This window comes from Ixodes scapularis, unplaced genomic scaffold (genome assembly GCF_016920785.2).
Source record: "Ixodes scapularis isolate PalLabHiFi unplaced genomic scaffold, ASM1692078v2 PGA_scaffold0__279_contigs__length_252992795, whole genome shotgun sequence".
NCBI classification, from domain to species: Eukaryota; Metazoa; Arthropoda; class Arachnida; order Ixodida; family Ixodidae; genus Ixodes; species Ixodes scapularis.
Genome location: NW_024609835.1, coordinates 134,679,656 through 134,706,127, shown reverse-complemented (window position 1 = coordinate 134,706,127; position 26,472 = coordinate 134,679,656). Strand labels below are relative to the sequence as shown.

General features: G+C 49.6%; 2 protein-coding genes across 2 annotated transcripts; one reads left to right on the top strand and one right to left on the bottom strand.

Moving 5' to 3' along the window:
• Positions 1–17,027: 17,027 nt before the first annotated feature.
• On the top strand, positions 17,028–17,615 carry LOC120844359 (major centromere autoantigen B-like). Its single transcript, XM_040216113.1, has one exon. The coding sequence runs from the start codon at positions 17,028–17,030 to the stop codon at positions 17,613–17,615; it is 588 nt and encodes a 195-aa protein (XP_040072047.1).
• Positions 17,616–24,687: 7,072 nt separating this feature from the next.
• On the bottom strand, positions 24,688–26,243 carry LOC120838061. The gene has a single exon (XM_040207802.3). It carries the CDS (start codon positions 26,119–26,121, stop codon positions 24,778–24,780), a length of 1,344 nt encoding a protein of 447 aa, XP_040063736.2. The 5' UTR covers positions 26,122–26,243; the 3' UTR covers positions 24,688–24,777.
• Between the last annotated feature and the right edge of the window lie 229 nt (positions 26,244–26,472).

Genomic DNA, 26,472 nt, shown 5'->3' with positions numbered 1-26,472 from the left:
CAGCGCGGTAGCGGTATAACTCGCCTTTATACCTGTTTTTTGTTTTGTTTTTATATAACCTGCAAGAGGGCTATCTGTCGCCGTAAAGGCAGATATAATTATTTTGCTTCACCTTACCTGACGTGAATGACGTGTTTGCCATGTAGCTCTTGTTTTGTACTCACTTCACTATTGAACGCAACCTCTCAATCGAACTTTTTCAAAGATCCATCTAGCAACATTGGCATTCACCATTGCTTGAACACGAAGCGCGTGATTGGATCCGAGTCCTCGCCGAACGCTGACGTCAGCACTCGCGTCCAATACATGCTCAGACTACGTGATCAAACAATGTCACACAGACGTTTGCGCGAACTTCTCAAGAGGCTCTATTGCTTCCCATAAAGCACCCCAATGAAAACGAGGTGTCCTGGTTTTCGACGCCCTTTGGCAGGCTTGACTCTGGCGGCACATCGAGATGTTCGCATACGCAGAAAATATAGGGGAATGTCATATATAATGGCATATATAAGTACAAGCCCGCTTACGCACTGATAAATCAAGAAATGCCGAAAGTCGCTACGTCTTAGCGAAAAAGACAGAATGGCACTTCGGTGCATATCACCCGGTATATATGTGGGTTTCCACAGTCAGTGTCGCCGGACCTATATTGTCACGGGTGGTGACCAAAAGAAAACAGAAAATGAACAAGAAGAAATAAACGTTTAATGTGGCGAACTTGTGCCAAAAATAAAAGGGTACAAAAGAAAACAGCAGAGCGTCGCGGGCGTCGATGTCGGCGAAACCGCAGGATCGAGCGCAGAGGCGAGACTGACTCGACAAGGTCGCGGGCGGCCGCTTATCTAGAATGAGTCACTATCTCGAAGATTCGGCGGGGAACGTTCGAGCGTAGCGCGCTTGGAGCGAGAATGAACACGCACTTTCTAGAAGAACAAAAACGATAGAAGTTATGTTCGCAGCAAGAACAAACGAGAACCCTCTGCAAGTCTGCGCGCGGCATTATCCCCCCCTTTAAAAGCGCATCGTCCCGATGCAGCACAAACCGAAAACAAAGCAAACAGAAATAACGGTAAACTAAAGAGTCATTTGGAACACATAAGGTCCACAGTCCTATCGAGCGTAGTACGGCTTCATGCGCACGACGTGGACGACTTCTGGTCTTGGAGGGCGGCGTGATGAAGTCCGTGTTCCATCGGGCATCACCTCGTAGTTCAGATCCCCGAGTCGACGAAGCACTTTGTAGGGTCCAAAGTAGCGCTTCAGGAGTTTCTCGCTGAGACCACGGCGGCGGATCGGTGTCCAGACCCACACCCTGTCTCCCGGCTGGAAGTGGACGTCCCGGCGACGAAGGTTGTAGCGGCCAGTGTCGATACGCTGTTGGGCTTGAATCCGGAGTCTGGCGAGCTGACGGACTTCTTCTGCCCGTTGGGCAACCACCTGGGCGTCGTCGCTTCCGTCGACAGCCGGTTCGTGGGGTAACATTGCGTCCAGCGTTGTCGTCACTTTGCGACCATGAACCAGTTGAAAGGGTGTAACCCCGGTGGTTTCTTGCACGGCCGTATTGTAGGCAAAGGTGACATACGGCAACACCTCGTCCCATGTCTTGTGCTCCACGTCGACGTACATGGAAATCATGTCGGCGATGGTCTTATTGAGTCTTTCCGTCAGCCCGTTGGTCTGAGGGTGGTACGCCGTAGTGCGACGATGGCTGGTGTGGCTGAGACGAAGGACTTCTTGTGTCAGCTGGGCCATGAACGATGATCCACGGTCTGAGATCAGGACTTCAGGAGCGCCGTGCCGGAGGACGATGGATTCAATGAAAAACTTGGCAACTTCCACAGCAGTTCCGGAAGGAAGGGCTTTCGTTTCGGCGTACCGCGTAAGATAATCTGTGGCGACGATGATCCAGCGATTTCCCGACGTCGACGGCGGAAAAGGGCCAAGTAGATCCATTCCGATCTCTTGGAAGGGTGCCGTTGGCGGAGGAATGGACTGCAAGAGTCCGGCCGGCTTCGTTGGAGGCTTCTTTCGTCGCTGGCATTCATGGCATGATCGTGTGTATACGTGGACGGTTTTGGGGAGCTTTGGCCAGTAATACTTTTCACGAATACGGGCCAGTGTCCGGCTGTAACCAAGGTGTCCGGACGTCGGGTCGTCGTGGCAGGCATGGAAGATCTCCTCCCGAAGGTCGATCGGGATTACCAGCAGCCACGTCGAGTTGTTGTTCCCGAAGTTCTCTTTGTAGAGTACACCTTGTCTAATGGCGAAGGTCGGCATGGCTCGTGAAAAAACACGTGGTATGGCACTCCCACGCCCTTCCAGGTGCTCTATTAGTGCGCGCAGCTCAGGATCGTCTCGCTGACGTCGGGCCATGTCGTCGCTGTTCACTGCGCCCAGGAAACACTCGTTGTCATCGTCGTCGCTGCTGTCGGAAGGTGTTTCAACGGGAGCTCTGGACAGGCAGTCGGCGTCGCTGTGCTTGCGGCCTGACTTGTAGACTACGGTCATGTTGAACTCTTGTAGTCGGAGACTCCATCGCGCAAGGCGTCCTGACGGGTCCTTGATGTTCGCAAGCCAGCAGAGCGAATGGTGGTCTGTGACTATGCGGAACGGACTTCCGTATAAGTACGGACGAAACTTCGTGATCGCCCAGACGACCGCAAGGCATTCTTTTTCAGTCTTGGAGTAATTTCGCTCCGCCTTGGACAATGTCCGACTTGCGTAGGCGATGACTCGCTCGGTGCCTTCTTGTACTTGAACCAGTACCGCGCCAAGTCCTGCGTTACTTGCGTCCGTGTGAATCTCGGTTTCCGCATCCTGGTCGAAATGTCCAAGAACGGGAGGCGCCTGCAGTCGTCGCTTCAGCTCGTCGAATGCCTGCTGCTGCTCCTCGGCCCATTCGAACTTCTCGGCGTCCTTCGTGAGGCTTGTGAGCGGTGCGGAAATCCTCGCGAAATCTCGAACGAAGCGCCGATAGTAAGCACATAGCCCAAGGAACCTTCGCATGGCCTTCTTGTCTGCCGGCGCTGGAAATGCTGCGACGGCGCGAGTCTTCTCTGGGTCGGGGCGAACGCCTTCGTTACTGACCACGTGACCTAGGAACTTCAGCTCGTCATAGGCGAACCGACACTTTGATGGCTTCAGGGTGAGTCCGGCGGTCCGTATGGCTTGGAGAACAGCTCGCAGTCGTCGCAGGTGTTCGTCGAAGTCGCTGGAAAACACAACGACGTCGTCGAGGTAGACGAGACAGCTCTGCCACTTCAGTCCTGCCAGTACGGTGTCCATGACACGCTGGAAAGTTGCTGGCGCCGTGCACAGTCCGAAGGGCATCACCTTGAACTCGTAGAGCCCATCCGGTGTCACGAAAGCTGTCTTCTCTCGGTCCCGCTCGTCGACTTCGATCTGCCAGTAGCCGCTCTTCAGGTCCATCGATGAAAAGTATCGGGAGTGGCGCAGCCGGTCTAATGTGTCGTCGATGCGGGAGAGTGGATAGACGTCTTTCTTCGTCACCGCGTTCAGCTGCCGGTAGTCCACGCAGAACCTAAGCGTTCCGTCCTTCTTCTTAACCAGTACGACTGGGGAGGCCCATGGACTGCTTGAAGGTTGGATTATGTCGTCATTCAGCATCTCTTGGACTTGCTGATGGATCACCTCCCTTTCCTTAGCGGAGACTCTGTACGGCGATCGATGCACAGGGCGCGCGTCGTCCTCGGTAACGATGCGGTGCCTGGCAACCGCGGTCTGGCGCACCTTCGACGACGTCGCAAAGCAGTCGCGGTATTCGGCGAGGAGGTTAACCAGCTGACGCCGTTTAGGGTCCGGAAGCTTAGGGTCAATGTCGAGCTGTGTTGGCGACGTACTGTCTTGCTGGGGCGGCGAGGATTCGTCAGTAATCGCGGTGATTTCGGCGGGGTCTCGGAGTTTCTCGACGTGGCCCACGGCTGCACCTTTCGTGAGGTGTTGCGTTTCGTTTCGGAAGTTCGTCACGAGGGCCACAGTCCGCCCATCCTGAAGTTCAGCTACTCCCCTTGCGACGCCTATGCCTCTTCCCAGGAGCAATTGGAGGCTTCCCTCGAGAAGAACTTCGCCACCGGAAGCTTCATCGATCCCGACAAGTACGAAAACACTCGACCGCGGTGGTAGGTTTACGTGGTTTGCGAGGACTCGGACCGTGGGTGACGTCGCTTGGGGTTCCTCCGCTGGTGGAGCAGGTTTTCGTAGCGTCAGCCGGTTTGTTCCGAGGTCGATGACGGCGCCATACTCGCAGAGAAAGTCCATTCCGAGAATAACGTCCCTCGAACAGTCTTGCAGAACGACGAACTTTACCGGACACGTCTCGCCGTGAATCTCGACTCGAGCAGTGCACCTTCCGACGGGCGTGATGAGATGTCCTCCTGCGGTTCGTATTTGGGGTCCATCCCACGGCGTCATGACTTTGCGAAGGCGGCGGGAGAGCCTTCCACTCAAGACCGAGTAGTCTGCTCCGGTGTCCACGAGTGCTGATGCGTCGTAGCCGTCAATGACGACATTCAGGTTATTGGACACCGCTGCAGGGGCGTCGTTTCGGTCTCTGGTAGCGTTCGAGTGGGGGCCCTCCGACGTTCGTGGAGGATCTTGGCGTCGGTCGTCTTCGGCAACTCCACCTCCAGGGGTTGCCGCGCCTAGTTTCCCCGGCGAGGAGCGAGGGGTGACAGGCTTTCACGTCGGGGTCGGTGCATCGGCGAAGCTGGACGTCGCGGTGACGGCGACCGGAACTCTCGGCGTGACGCAGGCTCGGGGGACTGGGGTCGTCGCAGGTACTCGTCGATCTCCCGAGGGCGTTCACCATACCGGGGGCGCGGGTCGCTTGGGTGGAATCCGCGCAGCCCGAGTCGTCGGTATGGGCATCGGCGGTACACATGGTCAGCCTCCCCGCAGTGGTAACACAGCGGGCGTCGGTCGGCCGTCCTCCAGACGTCTGTCTTCCTCGGCGCAGGTCGCTCTGGGGGAACGTGCGCCTGATCTTCCTGCCGTCGGGGGTACTGCGGCGTTGGGGCGTCTGTTCGGGGTGGCGCCGTGGCTTGGCGGGAAGCTTGCGGCGGTCGTCGGGCCATGGCGGCGTAGCTCAACGTCGGTTCCTCCGGTGCCACCCTGGTGACGGGAACCTCTGGTTGGAGCGCGCGATGCACTTCTTCTCGGACAGCCTCGGCGATGGAAATGGTTGGCGGACGGCTGGTGGTTGGCAGCAACCTCCGCAGTTCCTCCCGGACAACCTCCCGGATAATTTCGCGGATGTCCGTACCAGGCACGTTTTCACCGCTAAGGAGCGCGGTTGCAGTGACGCTTGGCTGCCGCTGGTAGTGGGAAGCGCGTGCTTGGAGGGCGCGCTCGATGTTTGTCGCCTCGCTGACGAAGGCGTCGACGGTTGCCGGCGGGTTGCGGACGAGGCCTCCGAAGATGTCGTCCTTCACGCCCCGCATCAAAATGCGCAACTTCTTTCCCTCGGTGGCCTGAGGATCGGCGCGGGAGCTCAGGCGGAGCACGTCTTCCACAAAGCTCGTGACGCTTTCATTGGGGCCCTGGGTCCTGGTTCGCAGTAGGTCCTCGGCTCTCTCTCGGCGGTGGTGATTGACGAACGTAGCCTTCAGGTTGGTCTTGAAGATGTCCCACGACGTCAAAGAGGACTCATGGTTCTCGTACCAGTGCTTGGCGGTTCCCTCAAGCGAGAAGTAGACATTGTGCAGGCGTTGCTCGTCGGTCCAGCCATTGTGGCGGGCAACGCGTTCATACTGGTCAATCCAGTCTTCGACGTCTTCGTAGAGTTCACCGTGGAAGGGGGCAGCCGTCCGGGGTGCGACGGGCATGTAGACGACGGGAGAAGCGGCAGGGGCTTGCGACTGGTTGGCCATCGTCGTCTTCTGCGGCTTGGGCTTGTCCAGGAGCAAACCGTACTCAGGATCCTCTCCCTTGGTGCGGCGGCTGGTCCGAATTTCAGGTTCTGCGGTGAGTGGTCTTCTCACCGAGCCGGGAATCGGACTTGCACTGCGGTCCCTTGGAGGGGAACGCTGCACGGGCATGCGGTACCCCGCACCTCCACCAAAATGTCACGGGTGGTGACCAAAAGAAAACAGAAAATGAACAAGAAGAAATAAACGTTTAATGTGGCGAACTTGTGCCAAAAATAAAAGGGTACAAAAGAAAACAGCAGAGCGTCGCGGGCGTCGATGTCGGCGAAACCGCAGGATCGAGCGCAGAGGCGAGACTGACTCGACAAGGTCGCGGGCGGCCTCTTATCTAGAATGAGTCACTATCTCGAAGATTCGGCGGGGAACGTTCGAGCGTAGCGCGCTTGGGGCGAGAGTGAACACGCACTTTCTAGAAGAACAAAAACGATAGAAGTTATGTTCGCAGCAAGAACAAACGAGAACCCTCTGCAAGTCTGCGCGCGGCAATATAATTAACGAGAGAGTTTTGTGCAGTAAGAGTGCCACTTTTTGAGAAAGGAGCTCGCCCATCAAGGGATTGGCCTCCGCGTATCAACAACGTTCTTTACGGTGGCGAAGCGTGTCGCTGTACGATTAGAAACGCGACCTCTCCGCCCCTCTTCATTTTCCGCTTCAATCTTCTGACAACCCGCGGGTCTTTTCACTACCCACTTTTAATCTACCACTCCGCTCCGAGTGCCGATAGCTCTTTGCCTATTCGCTTCCTGCCACTAGCTACATACGAAAAAAAAAGTAGTCGAGCAAACAAAATACATAAATCATGCACTTCTGTGATCAGAAAGACTTCCCCCCGTTATTTAGACGTCCATTCACTGAATTCTTCTTTTTATAGGAACGGAATGTCCTTCCTTCCTTCATCTGTGTGAAGTCCACACTTTTCGGTCTCCTTCCCGTCGTTGTTTGAAGCGACATGTTTATAGACCGAACACGCGTAGATCTATCACAACTTTCACAAGCAATGAAAACAGCGACCGGTTGTCCTCAGTCCAAACTGCGGGTGTTCGTTGCGCGCGCGCGCCTCTTTCACTCTTGTGTGCGTGTTCCCCGCCTCTTTCACTCTTCATAAGCCGTGTGCGATAGGGCAAATATAAATGCGCCTTATTAAATTTCCACCCCTTTCCGACCTTTCGACTCCTCCTGGAGATTCCGACGCGTTTAATCTCGTCGTTTCGCGCAGACGACGCTGCTCAAGAAACTTTCCGCTCGCCTCTATTGTGACTACATGTGTTCTTCTTTCGGAGCGGAGCGTGTGCCGTTATTTCACGACAAGGACGCCATCATGGGTTTTTCTCGGCGGGCAGAATCATGTCCGAGTGTTCGCCTTATAATTTTTTTCGCTTGTTTTCTTGGAGGTGAAGGGTGAGAATTCATTGCAGCGTTCTATGTACTCTCGGGGCAACGCTAGTTTTATTATACCCCTGTCAGACGGGTACGTTAAATGACATTAAAGCAAAATGACATTACAGCTCGGCCAATCCGCGTGTTTATTACGCCACGCTGCGTGTGCACCCGCGATGTGCAGAACCAGCATCCCGAGCTGATTCGCCGAGCGGTGAATGACATTCGATCAAAATGCCATTTACTTTCCTGTCGGACAGGGGTATTAGGGTGCGTCAAAGTCACACACATGATTTTCTTCCCCACGATTGCGTGTTCCTTCTTTCCCTGTCTTTTTCTCCCTCGCTTGTGGCCTCTTTCCTTTTGACTATACTTCGTTTTTTCTTTGTTGACCTCCAGGGACGCCAGAAGCCATTGTCGCCAATTCAGTGTCCGTGCGATTGCCACGTGATCCTCGGCGGTAGGGGGAGCAGCGATGTGCGTGGAGTGTAGTCACGTGACACATTCGACGAGCTGAATTGGCTTAGATGTGGCTCGGAGCGTCGGCTGCGATCCACCGTAAGATAATGCCGAGTATAGGTATGGTGCCTGGAACGCGTCTGACACTGGTGTGTTTTACCGCGTCCAAAAAAGTGGTCCCTCGATTTCCGCCTGATGGCGTCATAGAAGTGTCACGCTTTCGCCGGTCCTTACCCTGGCGGCATCCCAACAGCTCTGGTGTGAGTGGGAGACGTCTTTTCTGCTTCAAGTCGCTCTCCAGTGTCGCAGTCCATGGAAGTTTAGGCAGCTAGAAGTTGGGACGCCGCGACGACAGCGGCAGTCACGTTCGCTCGTGATTTTCGTTAGCATTTCTATGATCAACCACTAAAATTGCTACATCCGACAGCATGACTTTTTGGCTTTTATGACGTCATTTTTCGACACTTCAGGACCACTTTTGATGTGTTTGTGGGGGGGGGGGGGGGGGGGGGGCGGGTGTCTAGGACGCTAAACACACCAGTCAGAGACGCGCTCCATGCAACATAGTAGAGTCAATGTAATTTTTAGCGTGACGAAGCCACGCAAATACAGCATCAGTTAGCTCATCGTCATCTCAATTTTTTCATTGGGCTTTGTAGGAGGGCTACGCGTGCCTTCTGAGGGGTTTCGCGTTGATTGTTCTAGGAGGACTTGAACTAAACCGGGCGGCGCAGTAGGTCTGTCAGCCTAACGATCTTCACTTATCGCCACCTTCTCTCAAGAAGATTCATATAGGTGCATACACCTCCTAGACAGCTAGGTCAGGGTGCTGAATTTGCTGCGTCATCCACAAGAGGTCAACGAGGGGCACCGAATGGACACCAGTCCTGCGACTTTGTTCGACTGGGACTCCAGTTGCTGCGGTGTTTCAAAGTCCAGACGCTATTTCCACCATGAGCGATCGTCGTCTCTGCTTGAACAGTTTCCACTGAGTGTTCGCTACGTCACGGGGCCGTTGTCCGCCTGCCACCAGAGTAGCGCTGTCGTGACATATGAAACAGTTCACGTGTTCCGTATACGCTTGCTAAGACGACCCTTGCGCCTTGATGAGAAAGGTTTTTTTAGGCAGGGTAATATTTGAAACATAGTGAAAAACTCCAAATAAATTTATTTGAATTAGAAGCCGCGAGAACGCTATTTATTTATTTTGTTCCAAGGTCATTACGCCACTAAATACACACAAAAACACGAGTCTCTAGTATAACAAGAATTCCAAGTCACGCTTTATAAATTACTTTGTCGGACACCTTAATTAATTATGCTGACGCCTAACGACCGTTAGATTCTGGCTTCATCGGCACAGGCGGTGCACAGCTGCTGTGTTTCAAGAATGTCGGCCATCGAACAGGATTCTTTCGCCTAACTTCGAAGGCGCGATCAAGGCAGACCCATGTGCTTGACGTCCTTTCCCGTATTAATCAGGGGCAGCTCCGAACTGTGAAATTATGCCGGCTCGTGACACTGACAAACGACGCCCGCGTGGCAGGACTCGGGGAGCCAGGCAGCCTCAAGCCCCGGAGCTAAGTTCATCGCGAAATTTACATCAAGGGTTTGGTGAAATGCTGCCGACGGTCGTTCGCGCGTGTGATTCGGGAGCGAGCTCTTTTTGCTTCGTACCAAATCCGTGTTCACGCAAACGCAGGCACGTTCATCCCAACTCGGGACACGCCTGCAAGATCACAACTATACTCCGTTTCACCTTATGTTGTACCGCAGAGAAGGCTAAAAGCGCGAGCTCATAGCGTTGGGAGCTGCTCTTAACGCACGAGAGCTTGTGCCGCCCAGATGTGCCCTAGAGCAAGGAGCTCGCGCTTGTAGCCTTTCCTGCGGTACATCATAAGGTGAAACAGAGTATAGGCATTCGGGCTTCGGGGGCGAGTGTTGTGATTACTCGCCGTTCTAACGGGGCGAATCAAAACAAGCTTACTGGAGGCCTTTTGTTTCGCGAGGGCAATGTGCGTAAAGACTTATGTGCCTCGGGGGAAGCGTTTTACTTTACTATGACAACAATACTTGTAAGTTGCGTCACTCGCGGTCCAGAAAGGAGCTTGATGCAGTGACGACGGAAGAGGATGCGGGTATCGAGGTATGCACACGACCAAATGGGTCGCATTTCAAGAAATTTTCGATCTCGCCGCTTCATAATTTTATGTTCGAAAACGTGTCTTGCCCCACAGTACTGCTCTATTTGTGCTGCCATGCGAACCATTCAAGTAGATTCGTAACATAGCCATGGTTAATAGTGCATGATAGCAACCAAAGATTTTTCCCCCCTTTATTGATAGCAGCTCGCCGGAACAGTTGGACGATCCAGAACTTCGCGGCCGATATATGATGGAAATCTTGATCGGTATCCAAGCGTGCGAATGCACAAAGACGGAGCACTTCGCCGTGCCAAGAAAGCTTTGATCACGCCGCGAGACCGGCGATACTTGCTTTTCATGAGTTGTACCTTTTTCCTGCGGCGCTGAGCTTTCACAAAAACTTTCAAGCGTTCTCCAAGAGAGGCCTCACCTTTTACACAAAGTTTTCAAATACCTCTTCGGCTAATTACGATGAACGAGTAGAAACAGTGTCTTGAACTCGTTACCGCGAGCCTCCGCAACGCTCCAGAAAGGAAATTTTTCGAGATGAAAGATGGTCGTCCGGTGGCCGCATTGCAGAACGGGGAAGCGCGATCCAGGAATTGCCATATTGTCATAGAGATCAGTGGACGCACCGGCTGACGCGAAATGGAGGCACTATAGGAGACACTACGCTTGTTACCCTGTTCGGTCGAGCAGCCAAGCCACTCCAGTATTAATGGGCAGAACCACTGATATATGGGCTGTGCTTAGAGCAGGCTCTGACATCCACATAAATTACGTCTAACCGCGTAAACATTGCGCAATTTTTCTTAATTTTTCCTGGGAAAATTATAAGTGTACGTGTCCTATCTATGCCCTTTAAAAACTTTTTCCTTGAAGTTTCTTTTGAGGGGGGTGCACACGGGGAGACACTCCTCTTTTCCCCGAGCGCTCGAACTTCTTTTGAGTTGCATCTAACTCTTGCGAATCGCAATCCTCTTAAACAAAAACCTAAAGAAAAAATAGTGGTTACTCTTGTGGTCAGCATTACGGAACGCAGTTAGTGCAGCCGACGTAACGCCACTGTAATTCGTTGACTGGCAACACACGGATCCGACTAAAAAAACAAGTCTCTCTATACTTTTCGAGTCCTTATATTGGGCGATTCCATTTCTAAGATCTTAGGACGTGTCCTCTGCGGTGTCTCGCCATTTACACAGCAAATTTGACGGACTCTATGGATGGAACCTTGCATTATTTGCACCCACCAATTTTCGGACATGGTTATGGCGGGTGCAGTTTTTATAGCGAATCAGTGAAAAACGAATTAATTTAGTTTGTTCTTAAGCAGCATGATCGCGAAAAGCTTCTCTCCCAAGAATATTTTTTTTATGTAAACAAACAATCTCATTATTGCTGTTTTCGATCGCCTTAACTTGGGCTACCATCGTGAATAATTGAAAAACGCCAGCACTTCAGTGTGCATGCCCTTTGATTGCAGGCTATTCTCTAAAAATAAAAATGCGCTTTCTAAATCGCCAAATTTTCTCAAACTTTAAGGCAAACAAAAAGCGACGTCATAACGCACGTCTATCGTTTTATATGTGAAATTATGAAATGTGCATACTGCGACCATTTCACACATAAGACGGAACCCTACGGGCCACATGTCGAAAGCAGTTCACTTCTCTTTGTCCCTTTGCTTGACATCCCAGAAGCCTCTGCTATATTCCGCTTAAACTTATGACGGAACACAGGGGACCCTTCGAGCCATTCTAGCTAATCCAGTGCTTTGGACGCAACACGTGATTACCCAGGCGACGCGTCGTTGCCCCAGTCTCGAGGGAGACGTGGCACTGGCTCCTGTGCTGGACCATGTTCTCGCAGTAGCTTTCAAAAAGAGCAAAAGCTTTATCGCGCTCGTCTCCAACGTGTAGCACACGTCGGGACTCGGAAGGCAGTGAGAGAACAAACAAATGTAGTACTCGCTTTTGTCGAAAGCACATCTGTTTTCATTACGCTCTAAAAGCTCCAACCTTCCAAAAAAGAAGAAAGAAAAAGAAGGCGCTAGCAACAGTTCAAACGTACAAACGTTTTACGCGTGGATTCGACTGTTCCTCTGAGATGAAATTGGGTTGTGAAATGCATTTAAAAAGAAAGACGCCCGTGCTACCTTATCATTTATCTAAGTGCTCTGTTCATGCTTTTAAGACGGTTCCTTGGGCCAGCGTCTTTGAGAAATTGCTACAGCACGAAGCTTCAGGTACTTACCCATTCCCGCGCTCCATGCAATACTTTGGGCTAGGTATAATTGATGTATTTTCTTAATATTTTAGAAATATTCTCGAAGATACTCGTGTCGCTTTAAGTGGAACGGGTGATGAATCAGAAACGCGTGAATAGGACACACATTTAAGCGCAACGAAACTTTGCAAACTTGACAGCCCGCCATAGGTAATCCGCTCTGCATTGATGGTTTGAAGCACTATGTCCAATAATCACTCTCTAGTGACAGATGAAATTCCTCATTCAATAAAAGGTCTGATAAAAAAAAATAAAACAATTCGCTACAGATAAAAACATTGATCTTGAATTGATTTCTCTGGGCACTAATATTTAAACCAAAAAAAGATTAATATGACACGCACACAACTTCAATAACCTGCAACCAGGGCAATACGCGGCTACGTATTTGCCACTGAGGTATCGGCTGGCGATGCTCTCCACTGTCACTTTGCTCCATTGACAACACAAAATATAAAAATGCCGTATAAAAAGAAAAAGAAAAAAAAAAGGGCTCTGCGTCAAACATTATTTGGGTCTCGGAAATTTCTAAAGTCGGAATGATTTGTCCGAAGCCCGAATAATAACCAGCTGACTGGGTGTATTCGAACCCGTGCTTTTCTCTTAATCACTGTTTTATTCCGACAATCGTCAAAATGCAGAGTATAAATACCAAAATTCAACATTTTGAAGGCGACGTCACATTGCTGATATACATAATAAGCATCAAAAAGAATGCAGACAGGCTCTAAGCATACTTATGTATGAAGTAAAACTTCTTTGAACCTGCATGAAGCGTGTCTCCAGATGATTCCCTCATCATGTCTGCCGCCAGCACTGTTTTTGTATAGTATATGACCAGTCGAATTGGCGGCTTTGGGAGTGATCGTAACGAAATCGTTCTAACCATTATAGATCTTATGTCCAATTTTTACGCCTTTTCTTGTCTGATCTTGCGTATCTATAGAACAGATTCCGTTCACTGGAGCGCAGCACCGCGACACGAAATACTTCCCTGGCACTCCTAAAGTGTTCTTAATGATAGGCATTAGGTTCGTGTTAACAGAGCACTACACCCCCGATACTTTATAGAGTAAACCAACAAATACGTTCCGCATTGCGAAATTGTTGCACAACGCCGAGGACGCGCAGATATGCGCGTCCTCGGCGCGCATATCTGCGCTGTTTTAGTGAAAGATTTGATTACACCTAAAATTAATCCAGATTGGAAAAAAAAGGTAAATGCGATATGTATTTGTTGAGAGAGTAAAAGTTGATCCTCCCCCAGTGGGCGCCTGGTGTATCCGCTGTGGATGAGAAATTTCGCCATTGCGATACCATTTTAGCCTGGGGGTCTTTAACGTGCATCACGCAGTTGTGGTACACTGTCGCACGCCGGTACAATGCTCATCTGGGTCAAAACAGGCTAACAAGAGGATTGAATCCAGCATCCTTTCAGGTTATGAAGCGCGAGCTTTCGCTTCATCTGCTCCAGCTGCGGTGCATTAACAAACTCGGCCTCCGAACCTCCCCCTTCAGATTTGTGTGTGTTAATAAAATATGACAAACAAAATTGTTTGCACGCTTTCTTTTTCCTTTAGAAGAACCAGGCAAACGTTCGAGCAGTCTGTCAACCTCAAATTAGCCCACTTTGCTCAGGAAAAAGCTATTTCAGTCCCGAACGAAAGGCATTTGGCAATGCCTTCAGCACACAAAGTAGCCTCAGCGTTAACCCGATCGATGTCTAAACAAACATCGCATCTTCCTGCTCGCCCTGATGCTCTCATTCACGCACGTCAAATGTGCCCCCGAGCGTTGTAGCCTTCAACTCCACCAGGAGGGGTCCGGGTCACCCGCACCGGGTAATGAACATCCTCCGCAGCGGCTACACCGCCGTCGCTGCCACGGGTCTTAACGAGTGCTTCGGTGCGTCCAACGCGGACACAATTACCGCTGCCCCCCTCCCAACAGACGCGACTGCTGGGCGGCTCTGGGCGCCCGAGTTTCCGACATTGCAGCGAGAGCATTCTCGAGCATGGCATTAGCTCTAGCGGTCGACGGCTTTGCCTTCACGGCACGGGTTCGCGGGCCGAAGCCGGGGGCCGCAGTGGGCGCATTCATCATGGGATGCCCTGGCGCGGGCAGACAGGCATGCGCGTTGGCAGTGCCAGCCCCACGCAATTTGGTGCAACGCTTAATTAGAAAAAAAAAAGAACAGGCCGGGAGCAGCAGCTTTCTGCGCCCCACCGTCTGTTGAGCGCCACGCCGGTGCGTGCCGCTGCCTGAGGCACCTCAAACCGCGTTCATTACTCTAATTACGGCCGGGGGGACAGTCTATCCACCACCGCTCCCACAACCTGGGAAGGCTGGGAGCCAGCCCGCAGTCGGCAGCTAGATTTCGCCCCGATGTTACGTTTCCTGAGAAGGTTCTCCCCGCAAAAGGCCCTCTAAGTCCACGCCGAACGGGGAGCGGGCACGCGCATAACGACACTCACCTCCAACTGAACATTAATGAGCCGAAAAAGAAGCAAGAAAAATCCTCGCTTAAACGTATCAACCTGAATTTTTTTTTTTTTTTTTTTTTAGCCTTTTAGAACTTGGTTTTACAGTGTGAACGTTCTGGGAGAAACTATCCGAATGCACAAACTATACTCAAAAATATACGAAAGAGTCAGACGAAGAGGACGGACAGGACGTCTGGCTCTTTCGCATATTTTTTTAATTTATTACCAACGCGCTTAATCGAAGTTCACAAACTATAGTGCGCCCTTCATATTTAGAGGTCTTCCTGACGCTCAGGAATGCATATTTTGTTTAGCCAAGACCCTCTCGTGCCTCTAAATTTGACGGGACATATGCGACCGTTGAAGCTACTTTCGAAGGCAACTGAGGCTTTAAAGGTCGGGGTGCCGAAATTTAGAAAGTATTCGACGAAGAATTAGAAATGAATGAGGCCTTCTAAGCAATGAGAACTCACCTTTTTTGTCACAGCTAAAGCGTTTTGAGAACGAATTGACTCATTCATCATAGAAGCCCGAAAATGAATTTTCGGGCTTCTATGATTTTCGGGCTTCTACGCAAGCACTTCCTGGTGGAATGGAGTAAACAACTATTTTTTAATGATTTATAGAACCTCAAATGTCCCAAATAAGAAGCATTACATGAGGGTTGTACAAAACATCGAAACAAAATTTCTTCGATGAATGCCTTGAAATGGGCGGGGATGGAGTGGAGCACGGCCGCCGGTGGGCAGATCGTTCGGATTCTTTGCTGCCTAGCAAAAAAACAAATTAAAAAAAGATGCGCAGTGCAGCGGGCATGTGGGATAGACAGCTTCCTGATGACTGATGCGACATGAAACGCAGTGGGCTGGTGCGACCACAGAGCTGCCAAGTGATGAGTGATAAAGCATGTGCAAAAGGCAAAGCCTATAGAGCCGTCATTCGTGCTATACTTCGTCCTTAGTACTATACATCGTTTCACTGTGAGCTTATTAATACGGTGGAGGCCGCACGCGTGAAGGTCTTGAGAACATTGGGGAGCTTTAGGCAAGCCTTCATCACTAGACTGCTAGATTGCATCTACGATCCAAAGGGTGCAACCGTAGTGTTGCACTCTTTGGTGCAACACTGAGGCAAGCAGCGACACCGTCGATGCTTGTTGAGAAGCCAAGCAGCGGCAAGCAGAGACGGTGTCTAGCTGAGTGTGGTCGAATCGATTGTCTAGACTCAAGAAGACTCTAGCCTAGAAATCGCCATTAGCTCAGTCGGAAAGTTCAACAATCCTTCGATTCGAGATCCAGCTAGCGAAATTAGTTATCGTTTTGTGTATTTTAACACTGCTTCGAGTCCGCCTCCGAGTCAAAACTTGTGAAACCGCAGCAGCAAAGTGCACAAAAGAAGAAGAAGAAGAAAAAAAAAAAGAAACAGTAACAAGAGCGATGCGGAACAAAGTAGAAATCTCGAAATAAATGCCCGATAGCCAGCGCATTCAGACGAGCCGCAACACTCAGTGCGGCGGGCATATCAGTGCTTCCCGCTTCTTTACTAGCAACTTTACGGAAACTCAAAAGTTTGTTGCAAACTTTGCGCAAGTCTTTTCATTTTTTTTTGTTTATCTACCTTTTATCGCAAAGAATATATATATATATATATATATATATATATATATATATATATATATATATATATATATATATATATATATATATATATATATATATATATATATATATATATATATATATATATATATATATATATACAGTGTAATCCACTTATAACGATACCAGATATAACGATATATCGCTTATAGCGATCAAATTTTTTAGATTTGTCAATTCTCCCATCGCCCCTATGTAAAAATAAACCATATATAACGATAGAATTATCGGCGACATATCGGATACAACGATAGAATTCTGGCCGCCCGGAAGGTGCTTATCACGAAAAATTTGCCTGGAAATTTGAGAAAAATTAAAATACTTGAAGCGAACGACATGAAAACTAGTAAAAATATCAAAAACCGGTCGGCGTGGAAAGATCCGCTAGGTGACGCGAGGCGCCGCCCGATTTAAAAAGTTCAGCCTCATCCTTCGGAACTAAGTGCTATCGTCATCGCAATCGCTGAAGGGAGGAGAGAAAGAGCTTGCTTGGCCGCCGCCGCGCAACGCTTCCTAGTTTTCCCCCGTTTCCGCAACAACGTCAGCCCGAAGCTAACGTCCGTTGAGGTAATGTTTCTGCCTCCGAACACCACGGCAGGTCTGCAGCCCATGGATGCCGGCGTAATCGCCAATTTCAAGGCCCTCTACAGACGTCGCATGCTGGAATGGCTCATCATGAAACTAGACTGCTCAGGATTGTCTCAATACGCCGGCGGACCTCCTGACCTGAAGGTGAGCTTGTTAGAAGCGGTGCGGTTCGTGCATGGTGCGTGGTATGAGGTGAAGCAGGTTACACTCAAGAACTGTTTTAAAAAGGCAGGCTTCGTGCGCCACAACGCCACGGTCTCGGAAGAGACAAATGACTTGCTCATCGAACCTGCCGATGTGGGTGAACTTTGGGACCACATAGCAGCTTCCGAGGAGAACATCGGCGGAGCTCTCTTGGGAGACTTTTTGAACGCGGACAACGCTGCCGCTTCATGCGAGGAGTCTACTGATGAGGCCATTGCCGAGGAACAGCAATCGCGACGAAAAATCACATCGAGCGACTGCGAAAGTAGTGACGACGACGGCGGCGACGAGAACACCCCGCCTCCAATGTCTTCACAAAATGCCCTGCTCTCCATCCAGTCGCTGGTCGGTTTTGTGCACGCAAAAGGACTGCCGCCAGCGTACGCGCAACAACTGGAAGCAATGCACACGGCAATTGTCAAACTTCAGCTCAAGCAAGCGCAAATTTCCGACTTTTTTAAGCATGCTTAAATTATTTTATAGTCATTTTCGTACCTTTTAATAAAGCCTTCGGTTTTCTTTGCCTCGGCTCGCGTTGTACGACCTGATTCACTCATCGCCCGTAAGTAACTTCTCTTTGTGTTTTTTTTTTGTCGGTCCAGATATAACGATAATCGGCTATAACGATTGGATTTTGCGGTTTTCTCAATATCGTTATAAGTGGACTGCACTGTATATATATTCTATATATATGCATACTAACTTGAACGTGCGCGATAATCAAACTTCCCCGGTCGCAGAAGACAATCGGAATACTCCTACCAAAAGTTTCCTCTCCTATCAGCAGCCCAGGCTCGGCTACAATATCGCTCCCTGAAATTCGAAAAGCAAATCGAGCCGCCATTTAAACTCCGTGGCCTCTTCCCTCCCGACTCACGTACACAAACACAAACGCACATTCCTTAAAAAAAGAAAAGAAGAAAATAAGCAGAAAACGACGAGAAGTTTCTCCACGCTGCCTTCGGATTGCGGTGGCAAGCAGCAGCGCAGCGTCGGCCCCGTCAAAGTGCACCCGGTGCGATTTGGGCATATGTGCTCCGGCGCTAGGAACAGAATCAGAGGCGGCTCCTCCCCAGCGCGAAGCGTGCATGCCTGATCGCAGAGCTGGGATGACACGACGCTCTGGCCAGCGCTTGTTCGGGCCCGAACGATGGGTTCCGCGGCCACTCTGAGCTTTTGAGCACGTACGCGCGCACGAGGGACCGCTGCCGTCGTTCGGCACAACGTGGACACCCCAATCTAAAGCGGAGGCGGCGTAGCGGAAGAAGTTGCGCTCGTTGTCCCTAAAGACCTACCTGTGGTCGCTGTTGGGATAGAATTTCCAGGTGGGAAGAAAGAAAAATATTAAAATAAAAACACATATACCGAAAACACCTGTTAACAACTAGCGGCTGTCCGTTCGTCGTAACAATGACAAAAACGACTTCGCGAAAAAAACAAAACAAAAAAAAAAACGGTGGCTCGGACGTGCCGGCCTTTTCATGCCACTCACGTTCTTGTGGCGGCGGCAGCGGCTTCGGTGGAGCGAGCGCTGGCTTTGCGGCGGAGTCGCCCACGATTTCTGCGGGGTCTGACGGGGTATGTTATTGCTTCAAGAACGAAGAGAAAAAAAAATCGTCGCACAGCACTACCATTAGAATGTGTTACTTTTTCTTTTTACGCGATATTATATAGGAGTGCTTGCTACTATAACACGTGATTCAAACAATGATTTTAAAAACGCTTATTAAACTTTGCAGCTCAGAAACGAAGAACTACTTCATGTATTATATCTGATACGTGATGCTTTGGTGTCGCATGGCTTGTGGATGTGGCGAAAGCAGTTTTGGCCTTTGTTCGAGCAGTGCGCAACAGCACATTTTTTGCAGTTTTCAAACATCAAGGATGCACAGCCTGGAAGTTAGGAGCGCTGCCTGCAAGTTGGGCTTTTCGACAATAGTGCAATGGCTGCATGCCGTGCATCCTTTCGCCGTGAAGCGAAATGGCTCCTTTTGGGGAGTATTTTTGAGACAAGGGTCACAAAACATGTATCTGATGTGATTCAGCGTGCATTCGCGTTGCCTTTCTGCTCTGACTCAGTGGAAGGCGCTTTTACAGGAGTGTATCATATCAGGTTCACCATGCATTGTATAGTTAAAGCGTGTTCTTTTTGGGTTCTTGTTTTTTACTTTTTTGCTAGATGAACTAAAAATAGGTGTGAACGTTTTCGATCGTTTGGCGATAGTGATGCCCGAACAGTTAATTGCTTTTATGAAGGCCATCGTTTCGCAGGGACGCGATACAAAAAAATGAAAGACGTTTACAAATCTCTGTCATGCGAAATTGGAGCGCAGCTCTTGAGGAGAAAGAGAGGAGGGTACGGAGGGGAGGATACGTTCCTTCTACTCCTTCATATTTCAAGTTTCAAGTTTCTTTATTCCTCTTCATACAAGAAGAGAGGGAGGAGGGAAAAAAGCAGTACAAAACTGCTTGACAGTGCCCTCTCCTCCCCCAACAGCAACAGCAGAAGAGGCACTCAAAACAAAAAACGCTCTCAAGAGTACACAATCAGATTTCTCACGAAACTAGTAATGATGTAGTATGCGTTTGTTAGAACAGTTTTCAATTGTAATATTACCCGACAAAAGATAGTTTAACAATTTGGGCAGCTGGTATCTCACCATCTGATTTGCGTAGTTTGTTCTCGAGCACGGGAGCGTCCAGGCGTCGGCATGGCGGGTGGCATACGAGGTATTTTGTGAGTGAAGGGAAGAAAGAGAAAGAAGACTGTTTCCCGGGTGGTTTATCGCTGCTTTATATGTCAGGGCAAGTTTATACTCATTATGATTCGTGATTGGAACAATTCCTAATTTATTGAATAACGCTGCCGTGTGGCTGTCATGTGCTTCACTACACAAAATACGAATTACTTTTTTCTGAAGTATATGAATACGATGAATATTTGCAGAAGTTGTATTTCCCCATACCAAAAAACAGTAATTAAAACTAGAATAGAATAAAGAGTTATAAAGAAGTCGTAGTACAGACTGGGGTAAGGTTTTTCTATGCTTATAAATTATACCCACCACCTTCGATAGTTTTTTCGCTATCATCTGAACTGTTTCATCCCATCGCATGTATTAACTAAACATGACACCAAGAACGTTGACGTTCTGCACAATTTCTATAACACGTGAATCCAAGGAGAGAATCTGATTTCCGCTCATTTTTACCCCCTTTGACCTGAAAACAACAACTTTCGTTTTATTACCATTTATCACTAAAGAGTTCTGGACTGTCCACGTATAAAGGTTTTCTAGAAATGTATTACCTGTCTTCATGATGTCCGAAATATCGGACCCTGCAAAAAATATACTAGCATCATCTGCATAGATTATCATGTTTGCTTCATCCGCAATGTTAGCTATGTCATTAATATACAGGTTAAATAAAAGAGGCCCTAAAATACTACCTTGTGGAACACCTGCATTAAGTTTTCTAGACTCGGAACGCTGGCAATTTATTAGAACACTTTGAAAGCGAAACTGTAAGTAGCTCTCGAGTATTTTCAGGGCTATTCCCCGAATACCAGAAAGTTCTAGTTTTTGAAGAAGAGTTTTATGATTAATGCGATCAAAAGCTTTTGAAAAATCGATAAAGATTCCCAATGTAAGAAGTTCATTTTCAATATTGTTTAGAATTATCTCTTTTTGGTTAGAGAGAGAGAGAGAAGTGTTGAAAGGAAAGGAAGCCTGGAACTTATTAACCACACCGTCGATTGGGGGCAAGCCAGTTCCAGGTTGGGGATGGGGAAAGAGGGGATCAAAAGGAAAGATTAGAAAGGTGAAGAGAAGAGAGAGAAGGCATCTTGGATGAAGTCACAGTTACTTGATTAGGTTTGTCCACTACTCTATATCTATTCACAGCACTGTCAGCACTTTTACAAGCGGTCCAGTAGGCAGGTATCTTCCAGGAATACAAGAAGAGAAGAGAATGTTCTTGCGGCATCACGAACGGAGCCGGGGGGGAAAAGAATGTCTTGCGTAGTAGAGCGGGCAACTCCCGCGATCTGCAGTTTGTCGAAGAAGATTTTTCTCTCGTCTGCGTAATTGGGACAGGCCCAAAAGAGATGGTCCACATCCTCAAGAGTGTCACAAGTAGAGCAGTTTGGGCTAATCGTTGCGTCAATTCGGTGGATGGCAGATGCAGTATAGGCACAGCCTGTGCGAAGCCGGTGTAGTACGGAGGCGCTTGCACGTGGTAGCTTCGTAGGGACGCGTGGGGGTGGTCTCCCGTCAGCGACCCGTGGGTCCGGATGATTCTGGATTATCGCTTGGTGAATTAGCAGCTTGGCTTCATGAATCCTCGGCACCACAATAATGGGAGTACCAAGCTGGTGTGCTGCAGCGGCAAGAAGGTCGGCCGTCTCATTACCCAAAATGCCTACATGTGAGGGCAACCATTGGAATGATATTTCCCAGCCCTTCGCTTGGAGGTTTCTTGCAAGGTGTGCAATGTATCGGGCATATTGAGGGGCATCATCAAGATTACCGAGATGTTGTAGCGCTATTTTTGAGTCGGTCAGGAGCAAAGCTTTCCTGCAGTAAGGAAGTTTCTCCAGGACGTCAAGTCCAAGTCTAAGGGCCACCAGCTCAGCGGTTGTTGATGTGGCGTGGAAGCTGAGCTTTCTGGCATGAGACACATTCAGGTCAGGTATATAAACCGCTGCGGTAGATGACTTGCTGCTACGAAGAACTGAGCCGTCGGTGTATATTCGCATCCATCCTTGGTACAGTGTCTCAATATGATCCTCTGTAGTTGTCCGGGCAACGACCTGTGCTGTGTTGCGTTTGCTTTTGAGCATTGGAACAGTCTCATTTATGTTCAGTGGAGGGGCATATGGTGGCGGTGCCGGGTAGTCGGTGTCCGGGTCACCAATAAAGGCCATAAACTCCGTTGCCAGAGAACCAAGGCAAGAAAGGGGGCGTTGGCGAAGGCGATTCAGAAGAGGAGCAGTTGAGCGACAGACAGTTTGCCTCGCTATGTGTCGGAGTGTTAGTTCTCTACCGTGATTTTCCACTAGGTTTACCCTCGCTTCCACTAGTGTTGGAACGTTTGGTGAATATCTGGGTAATCCAAGGCACAGACGAACTGCCACTCTCTGAAAAGTCTCTACTGCTGAACTCTGGGTATTGCCGAGGTTCACCAGTGGCAATGCGTATAGCAACCTTGAAAGAATAAGACCTCTGTAGAGATGCATCATCATTGCCTGTACGGTCCCCCATCTGCTGCCAATGGTCATGCGGATAGCGTTGAGGTGTCGGCGACATCTGATAATGGTTGTCTTGACTGCTGGTCGCCAAGAGACTCGATCATCCAGGAGGAAGCCTAGATAGGAGTATGTTCGAACCCTTGTCACGTTTGTCCCATTGATCGTGTAAGTTCGGTTGATGGAAGACCTGGCCGTTGGGTGGTATTGAAGAGCGGCTGTTTTAGAGGCCGATAACGTAAGACCAAGCCTAGATATCTCGTCAACTATAGCGTCGAGGCCTAGCTGGAGTGTTCGCTGCATGTTACTGTATGAGCTAGTTGGGGCAGTAGCCCAGAGAGCAACATCGTCGGCGTAAATTGCGATGTTTATGACTGGAGAGGGGTTGTTCAAGGGCTGCAGAGCCTCCGGCAGAGCTGCCATTGCTGCATTGAACAAAAATGGGCTAATGACGCTGCCCTGAGGAACACCCTGGGCTACTTGCCGTTGTGAACTGCGCACACCTTCTAAGCGAACGCACATTGTACGCCCTGTCAGGAATGCACGAACGAATGCGAGTGCTCGGCCGGTAACACCAAGTCTGATTAGCTGAGCTAGAATGGTTTCGTGTGGGATAGAGTCAAAGGCCTTTTTGATATCAAGGAATATTGCCGAGGTTGCTTGGCGAGTTGCCTTTGATTGTTCCATGTCTGACACTAGGTCACCAATCGCGTCTGTTGTGCACCGCCGTTTTCGGAAGCCTGATAATTGATGAGGTAGGGCGCCAGATGTCTCAAGCTGCCAGTCAAGGCGTCTTAGGACCATCCGCTCCAGAACCTTGCCGAGACAGCAGGTGAGGGAGATAGGCCTGTAGGAGCTGATGTCACCGGTTGGCTTCCCTGGTTTATGAACGGGAACTACTTCAGATGTGAGCCATGCGCGTGGCAGAACTGCCGAGCGCCAGATGTCATTGAGATATTCCAAAAGGCCCGGAAGGGCCGTTGCATCTAAATTGCGCAAGGCCTGAAAGGTGATCCCATCTGGCCCTGGAGCGGTGCGTTTGCGAGCAGAGCGGCGAAGAGCATGTTGGAGTTCCTTTAGCGTAAAGTCCACGTCGTTCGCGGTCAATGTTGTTGGTAAAGTGATAGTAGTGGTGCTATGCGCGGTATAGCCTTGGGGTGAGACAGGGACAGAGGTGAATTCATCGGCAAGGAATTCTACTGCTTGAGCCACAGTGATGTTCTGGGCGATGACAAGACCAAGAACGGGTGACCGTGGAACAGCGTGCCCGGCAAGGGCACGGGCCATGCGCCACGCTTGTTTTCCTCCACCAGGGGAGTGAAGCGACTCGCAACGCTGCCGCCATTGTCTCCTTTGTAATCGTTTGGTGTGCTTCCGGAATGCTCTGTCTATCTTTCGATATCGCTGAATGTCCTCTTGCTTTGATGTTTTAAGTGCTCGGCGCTGTGCCTGGCGTCGCGAGGCACGTAACTTGAGGTACTTTAGGTCAGGGTTTGGCCGATATATGGGAATGATCACGGTTCTGGTCGCTTTGGATAACGCATTGGAGATGGCTGTGGTGTAATCCAAATTGCCTAGAGACATTATTTCGGCAAACAACACGCGGTAAGCATCCCAGTTAGTCACTTTGCAAGTCTTGTGCGTGGTGGGGCCTCCTTCTAGTGAAGTAATTTTGATTGGTAGGTGGTCACTGCCCCAGCTATCAGGTTCCGCTGACCACAAGGCTCGTACTGGGGACGTAGTGAAGCTAAGGTCTAGTGCACTTCCCTCCACGCCAGGTCGTACGAAGGTGGCCACTCCGTCGTTCAAGCATTGAAGACCAAGGGCAGTTGCGGCATCCTCAAGCAGTCGCCCGCGAGGTGTTGTTTTCTTATCCCCCCAGGTCTCGTTGTGGGCGTTAAAATCCCCAAGAAACAGGGTGGCTGGTGCGCATCGTGAGAGAATTGCACGCAATGAGGAGGGGTCCCACTGAACGTTAGGTCTAATGTAGACTGAGATGACAGTGACGTCTGAGTTCCCTTTTTTGATTGTGACAGCGACATATTCGGCGATGTTGTCGCACAAGTCCGACAGGTCCACTTGTAATTGAGGTAGATCTCGGTGTACGTACAAGGATGCCTTTGGAGGATCTGTTGATGTGAGAGTCGTCCGAGGCGTACTATTGTAGATAACATAGGGCGACAGACGAATCGATTGTGGTTGGCAGTTTGTCTCCTGGAGGGCTAGTACTTCAATTTGGTGCCTTTGTAAATATTGCCGTAAGTCGTCTATCCGATTTCGTAGTCCATTAACATTCCACTGAAGAATCTGAGGTATTAAACAGCGTCTTGCGCAGCGAGGAAGATGATTTTGCGTCGATTGCAGTCCGGCCTTATTAAGGCGAGACTACCTAGACCAGGAGCTGGCAAGTGGCAGGAGCATGTCGATTACTGTAACCAGTGCCTGAGCGAATGGAAAATTTAGAGACGTGAGAAAGGTACGTAGCTGTATGGCTAACGTACAAATCGCACTTCCGAAGCTTTGAGGCTTAGGTGTTGCATTAGGTATTGGTTTAGGATCACCAGGTGGCTCACTGTGCTTTCGGGTTGGCCGGGTCAGACCTCTTGAAGGGCCTTTTTTGGCGGTAGCTGCTGAAGCACTAGATGGCTGAGTGCTTGGTCCAGATTGTACTGGGGGAGCTGCTGAGGAGTCTGGAGCAGTTTTGCCTGTCAAGTTTTCCAAAGGAGGGAAGTTATCCTCGCTCTGGAGTGGAATGCATGATTGCTTATCTTCTTTTGAGCCTTGTGATCGTTTTCGAGGTGTCCAGTGTCTTCCAGTTCCACACGCCTCTTGGTCGTTTTCGATAGCAGATTTAGCGGAAGTGTAGTTCACATTTTTCGAGCTTTTGTAGTTGCTGATTTGTCTTTCTACTTTGTAGATGGCACAGACTTTTGATGTCGCATCATGGCGCTTCTTACAGTTGGCACATTTAGGCTGCTCCGCTGCACACTCATTTACTCCGTGGTCGCCGCCACAACGACTGCAGCGCTGCGCCTTAAGACAGGTGCTTGCAATGTGGCCGAAGCGATTGCACTTCGGACACTGCCTTGGCTTTTCAAGGTAGGGAAGAACTTTGTAACGTGTATGCCCGGCAGTGACATATTCAGGTGAGGATTTTGTTGCGAAGACCAGTTTGACAATTTCTGACTTTCCAAGTCTTCTCACCTGGATTACTGAAGCTTTTTCTCGCATGGCTGCCAAGAGATCAGCGTCCTCGATGTCTGCAGATACTCCTCGAATAATACCCACAGATGCCGATGGTGGAGGAGGTTCGTAAGTTTGAACTTGAACTGTTCCCAGGTTCTTCAGTTGCAGGAGTGCTTTTGTGGATTCTACATTTCTAGCATCGATGGCCAGAAGATTCAATCGGTAGTTGGGCCGAATCTGGATGACACCGTCTGGGGCCAGACTGTCCAGCTTTTGTTTTAGTACCAGAGGGTTCATGTTGGTGATGATCGTGGTTGGGTCGTTAGGCTTAACAATGACTGTGAGATTATAACCCGGCTGAGTTATGATTGTGTCCTCACTTGACTTTGAGCCGTGACGTCTCTTCTTCGACGTTTGGGTTTGCCACCCAGCTTCGTCCTCGAAGTCATCCATGACGCTATCATGAGAGTCTTCAGGCTTGTGATGTGGTTCGGCAGATCCAGATTCATCCTGGTTAGGCTGTGGTGGATTCGGGAGGCTCATATTACGTGGCCCCCGTTGGGCGGAGTCGTAGCTCCTAATTGGGTGTGGACAGGAGACGTCTTCTTGAAAAACCAGGGAAATATTCGGTCAATAAACCAGGAAATAACCATAAAATAACGTAGTCTTCCTAGAGCGACAAATTCGATCCTCTTTTTGGTTAAGTAACACTAACTCCGTCGAGTACCCTTTCCGAAACCCGTACTGCCGGGGACTGAAAATTGAGCGTTTCTCAAGAAAAGTGTAAAGTCTTTTATGTATGATTTTTCCAATCCTTTTGAAAATATTGGTAAAATAGACACTGGCCTGTAATTACTAAGATCGTTCCTATTCCCTGCTTTATATATGACAGAA

Coding starts and splice junctions, on each gene's coding strand:
- LOC120844359 (XM_040216113.1), top strand. CDS start 17,028: ATGAAACTAGACTGCTCAGGATTGTCTCAATACGCCGGCGGACCTCCT.
- LOC120838061 (XM_040207802.3), bottom strand. CDS start 26,121: ATGAGCCTCCCGAATCCACCACAGCCTAACCAGGATGAATCTGGATCT.